The sequence below is a fragment of the Protopterus annectens genome, chromosome 3.part0 (assembly GCF_019279795.1).
Source record: "Protopterus annectens isolate FY-2018-M chromosome 3.part0, PAN1.0, whole genome shotgun sequence".
NCBI classification, from domain to species: domain Eukaryota; kingdom Metazoa; phylum Chordata; order Ceratodontiformes; family Protopteridae; genus Protopterus; species Protopterus annectens.
The window spans coordinates 125,629,797-125,655,891 of NC_056731.1; the positions used below are offsets into that span (position 1 = coordinate 125,629,797).

The 26,095-nt window shown below is 34.0% G+C and overlaps 1 protein-coding gene across 1 annotated transcript in view; it reads right to left on the bottom strand.

Moving 5' to 3' along the window:
- The window catches only part of LOC122796782 (macrophage mannose receptor 1-like), a 2,734,532-nt gene that overhangs the window by 1,157,271 nt on the left and 1,551,166 nt on the right, over positions 1 to 26,095 (bottom strand). Inside the window, 1 exon segment of the mRNA XM_044065509.1 lies at positions 182 to 246. Within this exon segment, the coding sequence (XP_043921444.1) occupies positions 182 to 246 (65 nt within the window).

The window sequence follows — 26,095 nt, forward strand, 5'->3', positions numbered from 1 at the left end:
GAACATGGCCAATAGGTATATTTTTTCACAAGGGATATACAAAGCTAAAGTTATATTCATTGCATGATCTTGTAAATAATTTTAACAATAGTGACATGGTTTTTATGTACTCACTGCATTCATTTTATATGTGCACAGAGTTTGCACTGCTTAGATTTATGAAACTATTTGCATCAAATACCTGAATTTTTTGTCCGAGCCTGAAATCAAACCGATGTAACAGAACTCACTTCCAATATTAACAATCTGTAAAAGAAAGTAAATATTTGTCTGCAAGATGAAGACCAACTCCTTTTTTCAAATGTTTAATTAAGTTTTACAAAACCATAAATGCATCACAGAAAAGTAAAGCAAACTCAATTATGGAAAGGGAACATGAAGTCCTGCAATTCACCTGAAAGAAACTTTAATTACATTCTCAGTTCATATTCATTTTAACATTTACTACAGTGAAATAACAGTTTGCATATATTAGACTCTATACATCACCACAAAAGTATGTAACCAGGTCTGTACAATACACAAATATACCCTTTAGTTATTCCCTCAAGCTGTGTAAAGGCACAATATAGTTTTCCTTAGAGCTACATTTTCGGTCTTCATTTATCTTGGAGAAATTTCTAAGTGTTGTTAAACAACGTTTAACAACAATACAATTCCCACAAGCAAGGGAGGGCGTCACTCTTTCAATGGTCTGTTATACCTGTTTGGGGGAGAGCCATTACTGTCTCTAGAATGGAACTGATGAATACATTTTGGAAAAAAAAGAGGTTACATGTCATGTCTATTTTAAAAGATTCAAATTACCAGACTATTTTGCTAACATAACGAAATACACACTTGTTTGCCTACTCATGCCTACTTTTTTTAAAGTTTATGAAATAATTAAGGGTTAAAATTTAATGGTAAACATACTTTTGCACTTTATTTTAATAATTCTACAATCAAGTTTCTTAAAAATTGCTTTTAAATGAGATGTCTGATGAATTTGCAAGATTTATTAAATTGCAAAATGTTTAATCTTAATAAAGAAGAAGGGATAGAGCTCATGAATTTGCAGTGGGAAAGTTCGGTAATTATTAATCTAGCTGACAAAGGTTCAAATATTGTTCTGATAAACCAGAAAAGTAGGATAAAGTTTGGTTAGATTTTTTTGTGTGATGCTAAACAGCATAAGAAATTAAGTAACGATCCAACATCTGAGTTTAAGCAAGAGTATATATAGTTTGAAAAAGGTATGAGGTTAATATTTTTAACTAAACAGTAAGTTAAACATATGCAGGAAGAGAATCCAGTCATTCTGTTTTTAGACATTATCAAAAGTTCATATGAATAGGGTGAATGCTCCAGGTAGACCAGTAGTATCTAGTATAAGGAGTATGTTGGCGTAATTGGGAAAAGCACTGAATAATTTATTGTACCCTTATGTAAGGTGGTTAAAATGTTATATTGTAGATAGATTTGATTTAATTAAAAAAATTACAAGGAATACAATGGGGAACACATTAGTATTAACTGAGCTGTGATATGAAGAAGTTATATGGGAGTATTTTAACACTACTATAGCTTTCAGGTGGCATATTCATATATGAAGCATTCTCCACAAAGTACATATGTTTGTGAGTAATTAAAGTTTGCACTAATTCATAATTATTTCAGGTATCAACAAAGTTTTACTTGCAATTTGGGGCATTATTTTGGCCCCAATTCATGCAAGTTTAGTGATGGATATGTTTGAGATGGAGTGTATATATATATATATATATATATATATATATATATATATATATATATATATATATATATATATATATACATATATATATGTGTGTGTGTGTGTATGTATATATATATATATATATATATATATATATAAATAAAATTAGAATACAATAGATCAGACTAGAATAGATCAGAATCTGAGGTTAAAATTTTGTATCTGCCCCTTCATCTTCCTGTCCCGATTCAGAATCTTCAAATTCTAAAGGAAAGGAGGTATCACCTTTTATTTTGCCAGAAACTACTTTACAAGAAAGAACACTAGCCTGAATTAAACCATGAACCAAACCCTGTAAACTGTTCTTGTGTAAAGAAATTTGTAGAGGAGCAGATAAATGCTTAGTTTTCTTTTTGACAGGAAGAATGGGGCCAACAGTATTTTTAATTTCAAAAGTAGCCTCCCCAAGGATGGGCACAATATTCTGACAAAACAGGGAAGCCTTCCCTCTTTCCGTTCCAAGAGTTGGTCAGAGTGACTCTCATTAGTCCACTGAGGGCACTCAAACAGTTGCCGTGGATACACCTAATGCCTGAATAATATTGGCGGTAGGTGCTATACCTGAAGAATCCAACATAAAAAATGAGTAGTCTAAAGTCTAACTATTAGCGACAGCAGATTTCACCCACCTGTGGCTGAGGCAAATTGTTAGCCTGCTTTGATGGAAAAGGCTGTTTGCTGAACTTTTTCTTCTGTGGCTGTAAGGACTGACCATGGGTCCAACAGATTGTTTCACAGTCAAGCCAAAATGGTACCTCTTTTCCCAAGAAATAAGCAGCAAATTCCGTTAAAATTTAAAACGCAGTAAAAGTCACTTTTTTCACAGGCACTCTTAGTTAAAACACTTTAAAACACTTTTCCAACCCCCAAAAGTAAGATAAACACAATATTGCCACAGAAAAAGAAAAAAAAACAGTTTTCAATTACTTCAAACACGTTTCAAACTGGCATGCAAAAAAGACTGGTTTCATTTAAAAGTGTAGCATAGTCTTATGATGACCTGTTAAAACACAAACTCCTAGCTTTAAAATAACTTTCCTGAAGAAGAAAAATAAACAAATCGTATAAAATAGAAGATTTTTCCCCCAATGGGAATTTATCTTCCAAGCAAAGGAGCAACACAAATTGATTGTCCATCATTGAAAGCCTCACAGGGGCATACTCTTCAGCAGCAGATAAGCTCTAAATACCTTGGCAGACAAACTTGTCTTTTTAGTCAGCTTGAACTGCCTGATAGGGCATGTGAAAAGTGCTCTGAAACATTTGAAGCTGATCAGCTGTTACATCCTTAGTATATAACCCATATAGCCATACTTTCTGCAGCAGTGATCGATATGATGAACTTCAACTTTGGCAAAGATTCTAGATTTACATATAGGATGGGGAATAGTATAGGTGTTCAAAGTGTCCGTATCAACTCATATCTAATGTATCCAAAGTCACTGATTACAAATCAGAGTTTTAAGTATGGACAAATATGAGGCATGTAAGTGTATATTAGAAGGAGTTTGGTTTATAATGAATGGACAAAATGTTATGATAAACAAGCACTTATCCTGTTTATCAGAAGGGATCGTGTATATTTTGATATGTCTTTGTCAAAAAAAGTATGTTGTGAACCAAAGCTGGTTGTTAAGAAATTAAATTTGGAGCATCGTGGGCTACTGAAAATGTAATTTAAGACAGTCCAATAGTATATTTTTAGAAGAAAATCTTAATATGCCTGAGTTAAAATTTATGGATTTATTGCAGCGTCCACCAAATTTGAGAATGAATATTAAGCAGTGGTTATTATACAAGGATAGTTATTTTATATTAAAGCATTTAATTTAGATCCCTTTTGGGCTAAATGTGGAAATCAACTAAAGAGAATTTTTGTGGATACTAGCTCTTTAAATTAAAATGTAATTGTAATGTTTAAGAGTATTTAAAGTGGTTTCAGAATTGAATTGAGAATCTTCTTGAAGGCTGGTGGGCCAGGATGCTAGAAAGTATTAAAGTTCACCTTTTTAAGACAGCAAACAAGTGTACATTTTATTGCAGTGTCAGTGGTGCAACAGGGTGACCACTCACTTTTGGCAGGGTGAACCCTCACCTTTGGTGCAGAAGGCTCTGTGTTCTATTCCCACAGCAGATAGATCAATTGCTGACACTGCAGTGCTGTCCTTCATCTGACATGTTAAACCAGTGCCTCATCTTCTTGAGTTGAAGTGGATAAAAAAATCCCACTGCACCTAGGAGTAGGGGTCCTAAATATATATTTGCAAATGTATAGAATCATTTAAAATCATTTTCATTTTTTAATTTTACATATTAAAACTTGTCATTTCTATGTTTTTATATCAACCCCATCTCCCTTTTTCATAACCATAATCTAATTTTCTTTAATATTAGTGACAATATCCATTTTCCATTAAATATGATTTCATTAATTCTTTCATTCCATATTCCCCAGACTACATAAAATACTTTCTTATCTAAATCTATTTCAAATTTTTGTTCATGTTTTCATAATATCCATATTCAATAATGTCCATATTTATATTTTCATAATTTTTGATATTTTCAAAAACATTTTCTACATATAACTTATTCCACAGCTTTTTAACTCTCTCACATTTTAAGAAAACATATTCTGTTGTTTCTTCTTCTCCACAATAAACGCATATTTTTGACTTTTATTTTGCAAGGCATATTCTCCTTAACAGGTAATTTCCCATTTGCTACAAAAAAATCTTTGCATTCAACATTATATCTACACCACATGTTTCTTTTCTTAATTGCTTTATTCTTTACTTCTGGAACATTTTCCCATGGATTAATACAATAGTATTGTCTCATAATATTATTATACCCTATTTTTCTATCTTCTTCCACTTCATCAGTCTTCATTTTCCACATGCTTATATTTGCTGATAATTCTTTATTTCTTCATTAAAACATTATTTTGTTCTTTTAATATTTCTTATATTTTCACATTTCATATACTTATACTTCAATTGTTACTAATTTTTCATCCTTTTTATTTAACCATTTCAATACCTTATATAAATTGAATGAAGCAGCATAAACTATTGGATTTATCATACCAAATCCTCCTCCTTCCTTGTTCATATATAATACACCCCCTTAATAGTATTTAATCTTGACCCTCATATATAAAGAAGAATATTTCTAGTAAGAATTTTTCATGCCCTCTAGAAATCATGACAACACTGGATAAATATGTTATTTTTCCTATTAACACTATTAATCAAATACAATTTTATATGCTAATCTGTACATTCTTTATATCTTCTTTTTTATCTCTTTTTCCATATAAATTTGAATACTCTGCTATACAATTCCTTATCTTTTAAACCTTCATTTCAAACCCAATACCATCTGGGCCAGATGCTGATGCCACATTTAACTGTTCATTTTTTTCATACAATGTCATCTCTTTTCCAAATTCTTTATTAATTTGTTCAGAATTTGTTTTACTTCCTATTTCTTTATACTATGTCTCTTTTTTACTAAACATTTCTCCCACATAGCTAACAACATTACCCATAATTTGTTGCTGACTTTTCTTTTTATCATTTTTTTAACTTTAATTTCTTTCATTGTGCTACTATCTTTTTTTCACTATCTTGCTTAAATAAGGTTAAACTTCTTATTTTCTCCCTCATAAAATGTATCTTTGTTTATACAATGATTCTGTAATTTTCTCATATTTTTTCTTATATATTTCTATCTCTTTTTGTAATACAGCTCCATATATTTTAGCATATTCCTGCTTTTCTTTTTAATCTTTCTTTATTTTTCCAAAATAGATAACTATCTTTATCTTGTTTTTTCTTCTTTTGGCTGCTCTTGTTAGGGCTCTCCACAGTGGATCATCTGTTTTCATTTCTTCCTGTCCTCTGCATTTTATGCTATCATAACAAACACCTGCATCTCCTCTCTCACCACATCTATAAATCTTTTCTTAGGCCTTCCTCTTTTCCTCCTACCTGGCAGCTCCATCCTTAGCATCCATCTCCCAATATACCCAGCATCCCTCTTCAGCACATGTCCAAACTAACGTGATCTCACCTCTTTGGCTCTGTCTCCAAACCGTCCAACCTGAGCTGACCCTCTAATATACTGATTACTAATCCTGTCCATCATAGTCACAGCCAATGCAAATCTTAACATCTTTAACTCTGCCACCTCCAGCTCTGACTCCTGTCTTTTCTTCAGTGCCACCGTCTCCAGACCATATCCATAGCTGGTCTCACTACCCTCTTGTAGAATTTCCCTTTCACTCTTTCTGGTATCCATCTGTCACAAATTACTCCTGCTACTCTTCTCCACTCATGCCACTCTGTTTGCACTATCTTCTTCACCTTTCTTCCACACACAGCATTACTCTGAACTGTTGATCCTAAGTACTTAAACTGATTCACCTTCACCAACTCTACTCCTTGCATCCCTCACCATTCCTCTATTCTCCCTCTCATTCACATACATATATTCTGTCTTAGTCCTGCTGACCTTCATTCCTCTCCTCTCTAGAGCATATGTCCACCTCACTAGGGTCTCATCAGCCTGTTTCCTACTCTCATTACAGATCACAATATCATCTGCAAACATCATAGTCCACGGGTACTCCTGTCTGATCTTGTCTGTTAACCTGTCCATCACCATTGCAAATAAGAAAGGGCTCAGAGCTTATCCTTTGTGTAATCCCACCTCCACCATAAATGCATTTGTCTCTCCTACTGCAGACCTCACCACTATCACATTACCATTGCACACATCCTGTAAAACTCTTACATACTTCTCTGCCACTCCTGACTATGTCATACAATACCACAACTCCTCTCAAGGCACCCAGTCATATGTTTTTGCTAAGTCTGCAAAGATAGAATGCAGCAGCTTCTAACCTTCTCTATACTTCTTCATCAACACCCTCAGAGCAAATATCTCACTTCTAGAACTGATCTGATCCCAGCCACTAGCCAGTGCATTTCATTATGCCTATCCCAAGCCTGGATAAATGGGGAGTCTTACATCAGGAAGAGCATCTGATATAAAACTTTTGGCAAATGACATATGCAGACAATACAGATAACCATCTTTATATTTTCTTTAAAAAAACAATTCACCATTTTGACAAATTAACAAAATTCTTTCATAACAATATGATCCTTTCCAGCATTGCCTAATATCTTTCTTGCCTTTTTCATTCCATTTTTTTTTTCATTTATTCTATTTGTGATATATCCAACTTCAACCCTCTCTCATTCAACTCATCCCTAAAAGACTGTAACTGGCAACCTCTAAAATACCTAAAACTAGATGACGCAGTTGACTACTTTAATAAAACATTCCTAAGCATCCTTAATTACCATGCCCCCATGAGACATTCCCGAACTAGAGCCCAACAATCCCCATGGCTACAAAAAAAAACATGATGTCTGAAATGAAAAAAAGGGATAAAGCATGGGACATGGCAAAACCAAAACCCCCTCTACTAGGCAAAAATTCCTAGAACTATGCAATAGAACCAAAAAGCTTATAAAATAGGACAAAATCCAATACTACCTGTCTGCCCTTACCTCCTCCCAACATAACCCCAAAATATTCTGGTCCTCAATAAACTCCATCCTCCACCCAAGTAAATTAAGTACACCCACTCCTAACTTAACTTACTCCTCCAAAAATATTGCTACCTCTTTCAACAATCACTTCACACAAACCATACTATCACTAGCTAGACAACACCCCCCCCATAAACCCACACCATCAACTAGAACTAACAATCTCCCAACTAGCTTCTCTTTCTCTCCTGTTCCTACCTCCAAAATAAAACAACTACTAACTAAACTTAAAACCACCAGATTAGCAGCAGACAACCTCCCAGGTGAATACATTCAACTTGCAGCTGACGCTCTAGCCTACCCCGTATCACTCTTGATTAACAGATCTCTGTCAGAAAGTTATGTTACTACACTCTGGAAAGTCTCACACATAATTCCCCTACACAAAGGAGGCTCCTCCACAGATTTAACCAATTACCGCCCCATAGCTATTATCTCGCCATTCTCCAAAATACTAGAGAGATGCATTCATTCTCAAGTCTCAGATCCCCTCCTTGCTAACAACCTCCTCTCCAGCACACAACACGGTTTCCGACCTAACCATAGCACCACCACCGCCTTAATCTCTTTCTCTAACACTATCCTACAAAATAAAAATGCAGGTTATCTCTCCTCAGCTACCTTCATAGACCTCTCTAAAGCTTTTGATATGGTCCCACACAAACAACTCATCTCTCTTCTCAATAACCTATTCTTCTCTCCACCAGTCATCAACTGGTTTCAGAGTTACCTATCTGACCACCAACAAGCAGTTGTTTGGCAGGACAACCTATCCCCCCAACTACCAGTCTCCATAGGAGTTCCCCAATGGTCCATCCTGGGAGCCCTACTCTTCTCTATTTTCACCAATAATCTAGCCTCAGCCACAACACATGGCACACTCATACAATACGCAGATCACTCAACCATCATCTGCACAGCCCACTCCCTACCAGAACTGCAAAAAGTCATGCAGGAAGCATTTTCTTCTGTTGAAACCTGGTTATCCGATGCCCAACTAATACTCAACCCAAACAAAACAAAATGACTAATCTTCCAACCCACCAAACTTACCCTAGACAGCTCTCACTTTAACATCACAGCAAAAGACAACACCACCATCCATCCTACAGAACACACCAAATTACTAGGAGTAGAAATAGGCAATAAACTAAAGTTTGACATTCACATTTCCATGACTATTAAAAAAGTGCACAAAAAACTAGGAGCATTATATAGAAATCAGCAACTACTTACCAAAGCAGCTAAAATTTTGGTAGCAAATTCCCATCTTATCTCTACCCTACTCTATGCCTCTCCAATATTTACTAACCTTAGACAATGTGATCTAAATAAGCTTGAAACCTGCTGCAACAAAATCGCCAAATTCGCCACAGGAGCTTCCTACCATACTCACTACTATCTCTCACTAGCAGAACTGGGCTGGCTAGAGCTCCCCCACCTCCTTCAATGGTACCAACTCACACTCGCACACAAACTAATAAACCAACCACTAAAAGTCCCATCCCTCCAGAATCTGCTCCAACCCTACATAACCACGAGTCCACTAAGATCCAGCCACAAAAACCTCCTACAGATCACAAGAGCCATTAACTCTGCTGGAGAAGCATTATTCTCCTGCACTATAGCCAAACTCTGGAACTGCCTCCCATCCTCAATTACCTCTGTAACTTCTTGCACCCACTTTAAATCCTTACTAAAATCACACTTCAGAACTTGTCAGATATGCCCTTGCAACCCCTCCTCTAATACCATTCACTCCCCCCACCCACTACCTCTCTCAGCCCCCTATCAACAACCTACTCTTAGCAAGCTTGGCTACTCATGTTCCCAGCTACCTACCACATAATATTAACTTCTTGTAGCAACAACTGCTAATGGCTGTTATGTAACTCAAAAACAGTTTGTATCAATTGTTCACTGATGAATCTCATCTACATTTTAACCATGTTTAGTATATGTCACTATATTTTAAAATTGTACTCTGCTCTAAAGCTGTTTTACATCTGTTTTGCATCTGTTTTCTTCTTGTCTTGCATCCTTAACTGGACTAATGTCTATATTTAAATGATATTTTTTTAACTGTATAATGCAAATAATAATGTGGAGCTTTTCTCCCTGGGCCTCCGCTGAAAACGGACCTGTGTCCAGTCGGACTCTCCCGGTCAACAAATGTAAATAAATAATAAATAAATAAATATTGACAAATTATCTGAGAAAAATGTTGCAACAATTTTGTCTTCCATTATGCATATTCCTTCTGATACCAAAAAAGAATTTATTTCAGATTTTAAAGTACCTCTCCTATAACTCCTTGTTTTTTATTCCATATAACTAATTTTCCACATTTTATTATGGTTTATCTTTGCATAGCTGAAAATCACTCGTGCGATTGCTCATATGAGCGAAACCTAAGCACAAAACTCAAAACAGCGTCAGTTTCCGATGTTCAAAAATCAGCAAATCAAAAAGCAGATTCGCTGATTTTTGAACACAAAAGTTGAATACAAATTGTAATGAAGTGTAATGCACCCCCCATATGAGGGCTGCACCCTGCATGCCCCCCTACTTTAATATACTAACTCAGAGATCGCACTACAGTGGGGAAAGGGTCCATTTTCCGAGCCCCATAATAGTGCAATCTGCACCCACAATGCAGAATCTGCAATGAGAGAATGTCACTGTGCATTAGCTCATTGCACATTCAAAGCATTTTTTTGTTCGACATTTGGGAATTTTGCAAATGTCCTTTTGAACATCTGTCATTTGCTAGTGTGTAGAACGCAAATATGAATGTAAACCTTTTATTAATTTCATCATTTTATATATTTTCTTCCTTTCTTTTTATTTCCCCTTAAGTCACAATTGAAATCTCCTGTAATTATGTCCATTTTATATCTACATAAATCAATATTTTCTGCACTAGATTCTCCCGTTCTTTACTAGTCACATGTGCATACATAGCAAAACTTCTATAGACATTTTCTTGCAATCTTATGTCTGTAATTGTCGATCTTCCCATTTTGACGATCAACCAGAATTTTCACTACTCTTTTACATACATCTACTACCCCTGCTCCTCCTTATGTTACATATTATTTCCCCATCCCATATTTTTGTCTGTAATCTGTCTTTATGTGTCAAAATTCTTATGTCCTCCAGAATAATTATATCAAAATCACATTTCTTATAACATTCTAAAATTGCTATCCTTCTAGTATTATTTTTCATACTATTAACATTCACAGGAAGAATTCTTAAATGATTCCTTTCTCTGTTTCTTATTTTAGGAGATATTGTCCTATACAAATTTCTTATAAGAAAGGCTTTATCCATTTTGTTTCTTCTTTTCCTTTATATTAATGTCTTTAAATGCTCTTTTTTGTCTTTAATTCTTCTGCCAATGGAATTCTTTTTCCCTGTTATCATTTTTAACGTATATCTTCTTGATAACTGACTTCTGATTCTATTTCTAATTCATCTCTTTCCAGTTTACTCATGCCTGTTTTTTTTTTTTTTTTTATAGGGTTTCCATATTGTTATTCTATACTCAACTTTGGGCCTAATGTAACTAACAAACAATGACTTCATCATTTTAGGTTTCCTAGACTTTATAAATCTTTTTATGCAACCTTTAGTTCTATAACTATCATTAGCCAATTGGTTGATATGATTAGAAAAACTCATAGCTGGATCTACCCATATACCCAGGTCCTTAAATGAGTCTACAGTTTTAATCACTGTCTACTGCATTAAGTATTCACCTTTCAATTTGTGTCTCCCAAATCTCATATGTTTAGTTTTTGATATATTTATCAGCATATCATTCTCCTGTACCCAAATGCTCAACTTAGTCAAGTTATTTTGCAGACATGCCTTATCTGTAACACATTTAATCAGCTTACTTAATCCATCCATCTTTATAATCCATTCATAAATATCCTTTTTTTACATTTGTAATATTCAAGTTCACATTTTTGCTTCATGTCCTGTTTTACTCCATATATAGCATTTCTTTTTATTGTAACAATTAACTAATACGCCCTTATTTTCTTTAAAAATAACACGTCCTTGGTTGCCACCAATATTTTTCAACACCCCTATTACTATTAACATTTATAATACTTGAAATATGTACAATATTTTCCATTTCCATTTTCAGAATAACATTACAGTCCCATGTCTCAGTCCAGAAACCCCTATTTTCACAATGTTTTTTAAAGTGTCTCTTTACACTTAAGTTCAAAACCATATATGAAGTTTCTTTTTAGTCTATTAAAACTATGCTTTTATTATATATTCTCATTCTATGGACTGTAATTCTATCTTTTTTATATTTACACAAAAATAGTTCCATACCTTCTACAGTCTCAAAGAAAATGTCACAAAAAGTATTTTTGTTAATTAAGATAAATGTTCTTACCTCTTGCTCTTTTACAGTCAAAGGTAAAATTACATTGTTCCATACCTGATATCTGTGCAATTCTTATTACCATGAATTTTCCTTCCAGGCTATCTTCTTTTATTTTTTATCTAAATCCTACTCATAGGTTTGCTACTGTTTCTGCATATGCCTTCTTTGCCTTTTCATAGTTTCCAGTGTTTCGTCTACATCTACTTCATCTATTTTTTCCATAAAGCCCCTCCCCCACAAAACCTCATTCTTCGGTTTACTTTGCTTAATTGTTTCTTGCAGTATATCATCCCGCAACCCTCTCAATTGGAGGGTTGCAACTATACACTCCCCTCCATCTGTCTCCTTCTCCCTCTTTCCTCACATTCATTGAGTTATTATTCTAATGAATGTAGGGAAAGACTTTCTAATTATCAGTTGCTTTTAGATTAATCTTATGTTCAACTAATTGTCTACAATTTTGAATGTCTAACCACAACTGAAACTTGTTAATGATATGGTTAACATTTGTAACTTCCCCTTGTCTAGTAATTGATACCAGTATAACAGGTTTTTGTCTTTAAATGTAGTCATTGTTGTTAAATTACATGTATTAATACTATTCTGTGTACAGGCAATTGGAAATACAAAGAAAATCCATGTTTTATAATCAGGGTTCCTGAAAATGAAATTATTATAGGAGGTTATTATTGTATTAATATAATAAGAGTTAACTGGTTTGTTTTTGGTTTCTATAAAATAGACTTTTACTAACCAATGAAATTTATTAGTAGCTATTTTAATATGCTATGATTGTGTTAAACTATTGGATTTACACCAAATGCCTCACTGGATATCTTTCCATTTGGCATTTTAATTTTTATTTAACCAAGAAATTATTGTCTTAAAAACTGAGGATAAGGAATGTAGTTCTAAATCTGGAAGACCAATATCAACCAATGTCCAATCTCTAATGTGATGGTTTAAAGCCAATCTAGGCTTATTAGGAAACCATAAGAATCTCAGGAACAAAGAATTATACTCTTTTATATTTTTAGGGGCATGGGAGGGATAAAGATTGTTTTATATAGAATTGTAGGATGGATGATCATTTGAATTAAGGAGAGTCTCTCTTCCATAATGAACAAATATTCCATTTAGTAAGAGTTTGTTTTGTGGAATTTAAGTTATTATTATAATTATGAGTCATTATATTAGACAAGATTATACCTAAGTAAGTGATTTCACAATATTTTACAATGTATTTATGCATGTTTTATCTCTTTTATTAATATTATAATTAACAGGTAGTATTTTATTTTTATTCTCATTAAAACTGAGTCCCAATTTCTTCTGGAATATTTCTATTATTTGGAATACTGCAATAAAAGAAGAATTGCAATCAGTCAAAGTTAATATGCAAGTAATATTATTTTGGGATGAAATCAATATTTACTAGTATGCCTTTGATGTTTTTGCTTGATCTTATATAATTTGCAAAAGGTTCCATAACTAGACCAAAAAGCAGTGGGGACAAGGGACAACCCTATTTTCTACCTTAAGTAATCGTGATTGATTGGGAAGTATATATATATATATATATATATATATATATATATATATATATATATATGCCTATCTTATTGTATGTAAAGGAGATTTCATAGAGAAGTTTGATTAATTGTAAGAAATTGTTTGAAAAATTATATTCCTTCAGTACTAATACAAAGTACTCCCAATTAACATAATCAAATGCACTATTGATATCCAGACTAACCAAAGTTAGTTCTTTTTTTGAATTCTTAGTATAATCAGATATTGAGAGTATACTCTTGATATTATCATAGGTGTTCCTGTTCATTATAAACCCAGTCTGATCACTGTTTATCAACATGAGAAGAAATTGTTTCATTCTAGAGGCACAGACTGCCATAAATATTTACTCAAAGCACTCTTAGTCATCATTTTATATAGTTCAAGTATTATACTGTCATTTCCAGGTGTCTTATTGGGTTTTAATTTATTAATTTGAATTTTGAATTCAGCCATTGATATGGGCTTGACAACTATTTTTATATGATCTTTTGACAGTCTATTTTCAGTATTTTTTAAATGTGTGACAACCCACCACTGGACCAGTAATCAAGGAGTCTCAATCCTCACTACTGTCACCTGTAGGGTACATACACTAGGTGGATTACAAGTACACACACAGTATTTCCAGATGCACCCCTCTGCATTGAGTGCAATTTCACTTAACAGCACACAGAACCCATAGTCAGTCCAGGGATGGATGCTCTACCTTTCTCCAGATCCCCAATAAGACTCATCACTGGCACAACTATGGAGTTGAGATCTCAGCTGAGTGACCAAGTCAAGACCTCCAGCAACCTCTCTGTGCAACCAGTGCTTAGAGTCCCAGTCCAAGTAGCTGACACACACATTTTGAGGTTTGATTTAAACACACACAAACATACATATATGCCCCCTTCTGTGTGGATTATAAGATAGTCTTAACTGCCACCAGTCATTCCTGCCAGCTACCTTAAGGCCCTTAACATAGAGTGTCCAGTTTTACTGTACTGTGTAATATTAATGTAACACAAATGGTAGTTTGATCAAGAGCAAGGCTATTAGGAATAGCCCACAGTATCACCAAATGAATATGAAAGTACTCTCAAAACTTAAATATCTCTACACAGATCAGCCACAATGAAATGTTTAAATATATTTAATAATAAATAATGAAAATAACAAAACAATGCTATATATGCACACACATACACACACACACACACACACACACAGATATATACATATATATATATATATATATATATATATATATATATATATATATATATATATATATATATTATATTCACAGTGACATCAGAGTTCAAAACCACAGGAAATATTTAAAGCAACTTGCAGGACAATATCAAATAAATAAAGAAAAGTATCTAGACTAGGCTTTACTATATTCCTGAGTGTATCTAAGAGAATTATACTATAACCTAAGAACTTACTTAATTACAGCAAGGCAGATATGGGGAATGGATCTTTTAGTTGTTGTCAGGTCTAAGACAGAATGCAGAATGCTCTCTCTAAGAGACTTCTCAGATTAGTATCTCAAATATTACTGCTGAGATAACTTGCAGAATGACATAATTTCTTGTCATCTGACTGCTAGTTCCCAGGTCAAACAACCATTGATGAAGCTGGCAGTATTTGGCATCTACCTGTAAAAATATACAGACAAGGGCTTCTTTTCAAATTTCTGGCAGATGCTGGAAGTCATAAAACAATTCCATTCCTTCATGTTTTCAAGACAAGTTACTACTTCACCCTAAAGACAATGCAGAAAGTTTCTTAGTACAGACATTGTGTGTCTTGCTGCATTGAAAACTGAAAGATACCATAAAGTAATTTAATTTCAGTTATTTTTCTGAAGTTAACCTCCTGTATTCCAGTTTCCACTGTTAAAATATATATATTTGACAGTTACAATAGTGCTTGTACATTTTTGTTCTCTTCCAGTAGACCACACTGTGGCTACATTTCAAATAACACTTTGCAAATAGCATTTTCAACACATGCACCTGTACAGGCAATTTGATATACACGTGATATACAGTTCTAATACATTTGTAACACAGACTTATTGTATAAATCATTTTGATATTTACAAATGACATATAATTATTTACAAAATTCTAGCTAGCTGGGCTAGCAGTATTTCCTTTCATCACAAAATGTTTTAATTAGATCTTGTATATCCATTGTTGGTTTGTGTTGATTAATCTTATTAAAATGAGATCTGAATACATCCAACAACCTTCTTTTTACTACTAAAGGAGTAGAATTATTTGATGTGATTAGATTTAACATTCACTTTTGTTCTAGCAGGCAATTTATGCATGGATTTAGGATTTATGGAATAATTAGTTGTTTTAAACTTTTCTAAATTTATCATAGTCTTATGTTGTAAAATTTCTTAATATTTACTGTTTAAGAGATGTATTTCTTCCTTTAAGTTATTTCCTTTTTGACTATCTAATTTTTACTTATTAATTTTCTCCTGTAAATCTATCAATTCTTTGCTCCATTGTTTATTTATTTTTGTACACACCAACTTGTACTTTTGCCAAAAAGGTATGCTTTTAAAGAGTCCCTTGCAAAAATCTCTGAGGTGCTACATGTATGATTAATTTCAATAAAAATTTTAATTTCTTTATTAAAGAACTCCTTAAAGTCTTTCATATTCTTCTATGCAAGAAGCCTTTTAATTGGGATGTTATTACCAGAAATCAATATAACTTCAAATGTTATTGTGTTACAATCCAACAGTGGGCAAGAGACTACTTTAACATTATCTATTCTACTAGTGATCTCATTTGAAACATATACTGTATATACTCATGCAGGGCAGCCATGGTGGTGCAGCGGTTAGCATTGCTTCCTCACAGCAAGAGGTTCTCCGGTTCGATCCTCAGCTGGGGTGCCTTCTGTGTGGAGTCTGCATGTACTCCCTGTGGTCATGTGGGTTTCCTCCAGGTGTTCTGGTTTTCTCCCACATCCCAAAGACATGCTGTTGGTGAAATGGACACTCTAAATTGGCCCTAGGTGTGAGTATGTGCATGCATGTGCTTTCTGTGGGAGGTCGGGTACTAGACTGGCAACTCAACACTGTAAAACTCCACTGCCAATCATGAGCAGACAGGTGATCCACTGCGGCGACCCCTAACCGGGAAAAGCCAAAAAAGAAGACTGTATATATCCATGTGAGAAATGTGTAAAGAAGAGTGAGTTTGATGCTGAAAACTCATTTGTATCTTTCATATTATATAGGTCAGTGAACTCCATCAAAGTCTTGACTGAGGAAAGTTTCTTCCTTTTACGGCTAGTGTTGATATCCTTGTCAGATAAAATACAATTAAAGTCATTCACAAAAATAATATTTCCCTTTGATATTCATATTATATCACAAACTGTTGTTTAACTGTTTGTATTCCCAATATAGCTATCCAATAGACATTAATAAAAGTGTATAGTTTCAGTTGAATCTCTAAAGTCACTGAACAAAACATGACTTTTTCATAACTAAATGTATTTAGGATTTTAGGTAGAAGCAAAGGATTTTTCCATAAATTACCCACCCTCTTTTCTTTTGTTTATAAGGAGAGTTAATGAATACAGAATAATGCTTAGTATTAAGTCTGTCTAAATCTTCTTTTATTAAATGTGTATCCTGTAAAAGGATAACTTGGAAAGTAAATATTTTTAAAAATTTGTATAAACTGTCCCTTACAGCCATTATTTAACCCATTGATATTAACTGATATGCATTTCAAATTGGAAATACTACTGAAATAGGATAAAAATAAATAAGAATGACATACAATGCCCTCATAGATTTGTAAATAGTATGGTTCTGAAAAACTATTATTATATCTAGTGAACTGCTTACTCATGGACATAAGTATAAGATAATTGTGATCAACTGTAAATTTTCTAACAAGCAGACACCAAAAATAAAGAATTAATTTGTAAGCTATATATACACTGTTTTTTCCCTACTGCCCCATGAAGTTTAAAACTCCTGGTTTTAATGGTAATCCTATTCAAACACTACCACCTACCTATAAATACGTATCTAGCATCACTCTACTCCTTTTGAAGTTATGTTATATGGAAGGTCTAATTTATTTAAAAAATTAAAAGGAATAAGTATATACATAATATTCAGATTATAAACACTCATTTCTTGACAGCAAAACCTAGGCTTTGAACATAGCTAGTACTATTTGTAAAGTATGACATGTCAAGGTATAAGGTTAAGTCAGGCCAGTAGGAATAAAAGATTAAACACCAGGGGAAAAGTTGGATATGATTGGGGTATACTGTGATGTATCAGAGCATTCATGAGGGCCTAGTACAGGAACATAACCACTTATTTTTTTTAGATAAGCTTTAAGTGATGGCTTAAAGTGGTAAGTGGACAAGATTGAGAGAATGGAGTTATGAAGGGAGTTCCATATATGAGATATATAGCTGGAAAATAAAGATTATCCTGCAGTGTTGTTGGCATTGGAGACAGTGAGTAAGTTCTTATTGTTAGAGTGAAGTGGTCTACTGGAACTGCAAGGAAGGATGAGATTTTGTAGCTCAGGGGTTCTAGTTAATTGTGTTACAATTTTGTGAGTTAGAGAGAGTTGATTGTAAAGAATAATGTTGGGAAGTTCAAGCCAGTCTAGTATCCATAAAGCTGTACAATGATGTGTTGTATATGGGCATTCAGTTTAAGAACAAGCTAGCAAGTACGGCTGGTGCTCGGCAACCAAGCTTATGTGACCAATACAAAAAATAAAGCCAGCACCTCGAATCATTCCAATGAATAAGATTTATTGCACCAAAACTAGACCGGTTTCAGCTGTTAAGCTTTCATCAGTAGTTACAAAGACAAAATGAGAACTGCTCCTTATATACCCTGCAAGGAAGCAATGACATCACTTCCTGTCAAAGAAAGAAAAATCATTAATGAAGTTACAAATGAAAATAATAAGTTATGAAGCATACAAGGAAAATTTACAAAGAAAGTTATTGTCCACCTTAAACTGTACCAAGCTATCATAATATCAGTTGGTTAGAAAATAGAATGTTACCTTGGTGTAGTGAAGAAGAAATGTGCTGTATAGAATAAAAATATAGTTAGCACAATTAAACATAATCTTTGGACTTTTGTTCGTTATTTATCAAGCGTTAAGGTCTACAATTGGATTGAATACCAGTTGGGACTTACACTCATGTCGCCACTTGGATACCATTCTCAGAGCGATCATTGGGGCATACGCATCCATTTTACCTAAGTTTGGTGGAATTTGGTGAGACTGTATGTGTTTTTTTACATTTAATATATTTTCTGGACATTACCTTATGCTACAAACTATACTTATACATTTGTCTTGTTGTTCGCACTTGGACACCATCACCAGAGCGTGTCAGAGCGTGTCTTTTGGGGCTTATGCATACATCTTATTTCAGCTTGGAGGGATTTAGTGAGACTGTTTTTGACATTCTAACAGACCATTTGGATATCGCTTTTTGCCATAATCCATTTTTTTGACTTGCTCTATAAGTGGAAGCATCATGGGCCTACGCATCCAACTTTTTCTCATCCAGTGAGTCAGCGCTTATGCTACAACATTTTTTTGAAGGGAACTGTTTGGCTTGTCATTTAATAACAATATCGGGAGAAGTTTGGGCCGATAATCAGGATTTCTCTAGCTGTGGGATGATTATTTTTGGTTTTGTGCGCACTACTACGCCAGAATAACATATACATTCAGTAACTATATGATTGGACATATTATTCTTCCTTCAGGGGATTCATGTTTGACTGTTGCATTCATAGGAATACCACCAGCCATATTTTGAGTATAAAGTGTGCATTGTGTTTCAGGGAAGAGCTTTTTATGTTTATTTGAACATGAAAAGTTATGTTTCTACGCCAGGTGATGTGATGCTCGTATGGGAACCATTGCTTTCGTTCTTTTGGTCACACAACTCCGATTATGATTACAGTTTTCTGGACTGTGCTTTGTTCTGATTTAATTTTCGCTATTGACAACAACTCAATTCACCGGAATATATTTTGAATTATTTTTTATATATGAATGGTGGACTCTCTCATCTGTTTATATTTCATATAAAATGGCTGGGGTGAAATCTTTATAATTACATGGCCAAATGGTAATATGTCATTATCATTTTACAACAATTATATTTAACTCTATTGTGGGGTTAAACTAGAATATATAACTTCAGTTCTTGACATTGGGCACTTGTTACCTTTTATTTTAATAATATTTGGATTGTGTACTAACTTTTACTTAACAACAGTTCCTATTCAGACTGTGTAGGCATTTTTTATTAAGACTACATAGATAACCACATTGTTTTGGTTATGATTTAAAATATGTCATTTCATATTTAAAGTGCTACAGCTATAGGAAGTTTACTGTTTTTTTCTTTATGTTCAGATCAGTCATATTATGAATAATATTATATATAGGTGTTTTGATAACCAAGTTGAACATTTTTTGTTTACACCTGTGTGCTAATATGTATTAAGCATTATCACACCAATATTAACTGAACATTTAATAATAATATTGGGATTATGTACTAACTTATGCTTAACAACAGCACCTATTCAGACTATGTAGGCATTTTTCATGAAGACTACATAGATAATCATAATTTGTTTGGCTATCATTGGAAATATGTTGTTTAACATTTAAAGTGCTACAGCTATAGGAAGTTTACTATCTCTTTTTTATGTTCAGATCAGTTATGTTCTGAATAATATCATACACAGGTGTAGTTTGGACCACACAGTTGAGAATTTTTGTTTACATCTTTGTGCCTATATGCATCTAGTATTACCACACAAACATTAACCAATTATGGTTTAATTTCTTGAAGCAGGGTAATATTTGGCCAGGGTTTACTATGTCATTCCGATGGATATATTCCAAACAATATTAGCATCTTAATTGCTGATTTTTGACATAGTGAGGAAAGTATATTATAGACCATTAAGAAGATTTCTTGATGTTGTACTTTTTTTAAATCTGTATCAAGAAAAAAACTAGTTACAGACAAGGTATACTTGTCTCATACATTTTGAGATTCTTACATTTTCATCTCATGAATCCCTTGAGTCAGTATTACTACTCAATGTCTGATTTTGAAACCGTATATATGTTTCAATTGCTTTTTACTAAGTGTGTTTTCCTGATTTTTTGAGTATTATATCTCATGAACACCAATTAGATCTTTTTGGTACCCATGAGTGAATCTCTATTGCATTCTGTACATTTTTTGACATTTGTCGAGTATTACCAATAGTGATTTGGTGGTTTGTTCAGACATCTCTTTCCTTCTTTGTGATTTGAACTGTCAATTGTACCTAGCGAATTCCTTAATTTAACAACTTATAGTCATGGATCTTGGGAAATTATTATCCAGCCTCTGTGCTGACAAGGATGACCTTAAGGTATTCGGTATTTGTACTAGTTCCTCAAATACCACTGATTTACCCATATTGGATCCAGTTGACGGTTGTGTGTCTGAATTTAATCAGCTAGATAAACAAATTAAAACCTTAAGAACCAACATTTGGCACCATAAGCTGTTTAAGGCATACCAAGCTCAAAATATTTCACCAAGAGGATTGAGATCCAAGATTCAGCCACTAGTTGGTGTACCGGATGACCTATTAATCAGGGATTGGCAAGTAGCACAGCAAGAAGCCGCTATGGCACTGGTTAATGTATTAGCTTCCTTTTATGAAAGGACAGTCAATGCCAATACCCTAGATGTTGAAAAAACATGTAATAATTTAAAACAATTCGAAAATCATTCACAATTCCAGAGCTGTCTGAACAAACTATCCAAGGAATTAGCCATATTGGAGAATAATCTTAAATCCAAAAAACTACATAAGTTTGCTAGGGATAAAGAAGATTACAGCAGGGGTAGACAATCTGAATCTCATAGAGGTGTGAGATTTGCCCAAGGGACCAAAAATTTCACTTTTGTGCGCAGAAAAAGACCAAGATCAATTCTCAAAAAATCAGGATCTTCTAGTAACACTCTTGGTGAGGAGTCCTCCACAATAGATAATGAATCAACCAGCACTGGTGAATCACCACACAACAAAAGAGGGAGAAGCATGGTTAGCCCTTTAGGGGCAGGAAACATAGGGGAGGGAGAAAGCATTGGGGTCAAAAGTCTAGAGGAACTTTTCAAGTCAGTAGTGAAATAGCTCAATCTGATCAAAATGTGTTAAATATCTCAAAATACACTTTGTCACCTGATGAATATTCCATATTGAATAAAGGTCTGAGTTTTATTCCTTGTTTCTTTATTGACGAAAGTTCACATGTATCTGACATTTTAGAGTTTTGTAGAAAAATTAATCTTAACCTATTTTTCAAACAACAGGACAACTCCAACCTCTCTCAAAGATCTACAGACTTTAGATTTCACAAATCCACTTTTAATCCCCCTATGGACAAACATGTTGCGGTGTTTCAACAGGCTGTCATGAAAGATTTACATTTCTATTCAAACAGCTTTGACAATATAAGAAATAATATATCCTATAAGGAACAACTTGCCCTGACCAGACTTAAAAACAACACGGATATAGTTATACTCTCTGATGACAAAGGGGGTGCGGTTGTTGTCATGGATGCCGATTATTATCGGGATGAGGGAAATGGACAATTGTCCAACCACCATCATTACATAAAAATGAGTACAGATCCCACACCCTCTTTTCAACAAGAAATTGGTGATTTTCTACAGGAAGCAGTTGATGCTGGCATCATTTCTGAAAAAAACAAAAACACATCTCATGGTCAAGGATCCTGCAAAACAATACCTTTATTTGCTGCCCAAAATCCACAAATCTATTAATAAACCACCGGGCAGACCGATTGTATCTGGCATTGGATCCCTGACGGAACCTTTATCCATGTTTCTGACTGAGAAACTTAAACCATTATTATCATGTATCAGAGCCAGAATTCAAGACACCACGGAATTCTTACAAATTGTCTCTGAATCGCAACTTGAACCCGGTTGGCTATTATGCACTTTGGACGTCAAATCATTATATACTAGTATTCCACACTGGGCAGGACTGATGGCCCTGGATTTTTGGCTGAATAAAGCCAACATCTATCCCCCTGGATTGAACACACTACTTGTATGTATGGCGGAACACGTTCTGACTAAAAATGTATTTTATTTCCAACAAGATTGTTACTGGCAAATACAAGGCACGGCCATGGGAGCCTCTTTTGCACCAATTTATGCAGACCTATATATGGGTTACATTGAAGAACATATCATTTATGACGAATTGCATAATGTGTATCTACCAGAAATTGACATCTGGAGGAGATATTTGGATGACTGTTGGCTTGTATGGAAAGGTGGTCCCGACTACCTTCAAGAATTTATGGAACATCTTAATGGAAACATGTGGGGGACTGAATTTACTGTGGAATATGATCTGAATGACATTCATTTTCTAGATGTCCATTTACAACGACAACCTGATCATACACTCAAAACATCTGTACATCGTAAATTTCCTCAATATAATACCCTGCTACATGCCAACAGTCTCCATCCGAAACACATTATTAAGAACATTCCGAAATCTCAGTTTCTGAGAATAAAAAGAATATGTTCATCGGAACAGGATTTAAATATACAACATGAGGATTTAGCCAATAGATTTTTGACCAGAGGATATCATTGGGATACAATCAGTTCTGCTGCACAATGGAGTAACACCCAACCCAGGGATTCATTGCTAGTTTACAAGAAAAAGGCCAGATCTAATAATCCAGATATATGCAGATTTGTTACTACATTTGGAAGAAACAGTCACAATCTTATTAACATTATCAATACACATTGGAATATATTAAAATCACACCCTCTTTTGGAGGGATATTTAGGAGACCGATGTTATTTTTCATATAGGAAGGGTAAAACACTAGGTTCCCATTTTTCTCATTACAAAAAGAGTATCACGGAGGATAATTCTTGTTTACAGAGAACATTGACAGGGGACAAACTAGTTGGCACTTATCCTTGTGGTCATTGCAGTTTTTGTGGGTATATATTCAAAACTAAAAGTTTCACAAGCAAAAATACTGGTCAGTTATATGATATAAAATCTTTTGGAAATTGCAGTTCAGATTGGATTGTTTATTTAGCCACCTGTACTTGTCAGGCATTTTATGTAGGTCAAACATCTAGACAATTTCGCATCAGGATATTGGAACATCTGGGGGACATTAGAAATTGTAGGCCAACAAATGCACTGTACAGACACACTATTAAACATCCCACAGCCAAATTTTCATTTTGTATCATTGATAACATCATTGGAAATCGAGCATTCAAAACAGGATGGCATGACATTCTAAACAAAAAAGAAAAAAGATGGATAGTCAAACTCGGTGGGCTTTTCCCACCAGGGCTCAATGATAAAATGTGATTTTCTTAAAATGTACATTTATTGGATTTGTTTTTCTTAAGCATCACTTCACATTGATGTGTGCTTATATTGTCACCCCAATATGATTTATTGATACTATTACAATGTTCTAGTGAATTTTATGAAATTATGTTTAATTGTGCTAACCATATTTTTATTCTATACAGCACATTTCTTCTTCACTACACCAAGGTAACATTCTATTTTCTAACCAACTGATATTATGATAGCTTGGTACAGTTTAAGGTGGACAATAACTTTCTTTGTAAATTTTCCTTGTATGCTTCATAACTTATTATTTTCATTTGTAACTTCATTAATGATTTTTCTTTCTTTGACAGGAAGTGATGTCATTGCTTCCTTGCAGGGTATATAAGGAGCAGTTCTCATTTTGTCTTTGTAACTACTGATGAAAGCTTAACAGCTGAAACCAGTCTAGTTTTGGTGCAATAAATCTTATTCATTGGAACCATTCGAGGTGCTGGCTTTATTTTTTGTATTGGTTGTATATGGGCAGTCAGATGCAAACTTAGCAACTTTATTATAACATGATTCTTGCTTAAATAAGTCAGTTTTCCTAAGATTAGTTAAAGTTGGAGAGGCATATAATAGAGCAGAGAGCAGATGGATTTCCACTAATGTAATTTTGGACATTTTTGTCAGGAACCTTTTGTGGATATATAAACTTCCAAGTTTTTATGGACTTTTTTATTGTTAGGGAGACATGTAAGTCAAATTTTAGGTTATTGTCTATTTCCACTTCAAAAAGCTTTGTGTGGGTTGCCAGTAAGGTGACAGTATCATCTTTGGCTATTATGTTAAATGGTGAGCATGAGATAGATGTCTTGTTAGGTTGGAAGAGTAATAATTTAGTTTTATTTGGGTTCAGGATTAGATGAGCATTAGCTAACCATGTTTTAACAGAAGTGAAAGATTCATGTGTTTGAGAATGAAGAGTTGATAGAGAAGTGGTAGCACAGATAAATGTTGAATCATCTGTATACTGTATTATAGAACCATGTGGAGTAGCTGTGTGTAGATTATTAGTAAAGAGGGAGAAAAGGAGAGGGCCATGATAGATCCTTGTGGATATCAATAGATAAAGGAAGGCATGGAGATAGGTCACCTAGCCATAGAAGAGATTGTTGCTGTCCAGATAAACAGTTATTAAACCAAGCTGTGGCAGATGTTGAGAAGGATAGTTCAGTTAGTACATCTATTAGTTTGGAATGGGAGACCATATCAAAAGCTTTTGATAGGTCTAGAAAGATAGCAGATACAAAGTTGTTGTGATTTCTGTGATGGTTTACAATGTTAATGAAGGATAACACAGCTGTAATGGTACTATGCAATGGGTGAAACCTATGCTGAGTGTTTGAGAGAAAGTTATTTGTTAGTAAGAATTTCATGATCTGGAGAATACACCTTTTGAGTAGCTTAGAAAGAGGTACAAAATAGCAAAAAATATGTAGACAGGTGTAGGATATGGCACTGTATCAAAAAACAAGTGCAAATAAAAACAAAAAAGGTACCAAGCCTGCAAGGCTAGAAAGCAAAATCTAATTTATTAAACAAAACAAAGGTACAGGTAAGCGCTTTCGCGATCTGCTAATCACTTCATCAGACAAACTTGTTAAAAGACAACCAACATTTATACACCGCATTAACAAAACCATGCTTGAAACCAGTTAAGCAGTTCTTAAAAAGGCATTAGTTCATCATATATAGAACATATACAAAAAAGTCTAAATGCCTAAAAATATGTATTAAATAAATAACATATATAAAAAAATATATGAAATATGCATAAAAGTGTGTGATGGCACTTGTTAAAATTCTTGTTTATGTGTGTATAAATGACATCCACAGTTAGTGTTTCAAAGAGTGTGACTTCAAAAAAGGCTTTAATGCAAAAGCCCCATTTAAGCCTGGTGGTCTTCCAGCATTAAAAAGCAAAATCCAATTTCTGTTCTGCCCCTTTCAGTCCGATTAGTCAAATCACCACCTCTCACTTCAACATTTTGAACTTGTAAGACCATAAACCTAAAATTATGTTCAGGACCATAATGCATAACATGTTGTACTAGAGCATGTGTATCTTTCTTATTATTAATGGCTCTGTAATGCTCAAGTATTCTGTCTTTTATATCATATAGAGGGCTGAAGAAGCTATTTAGCGAAAGCGCTACCCTGTTCCACAATAAAAACTT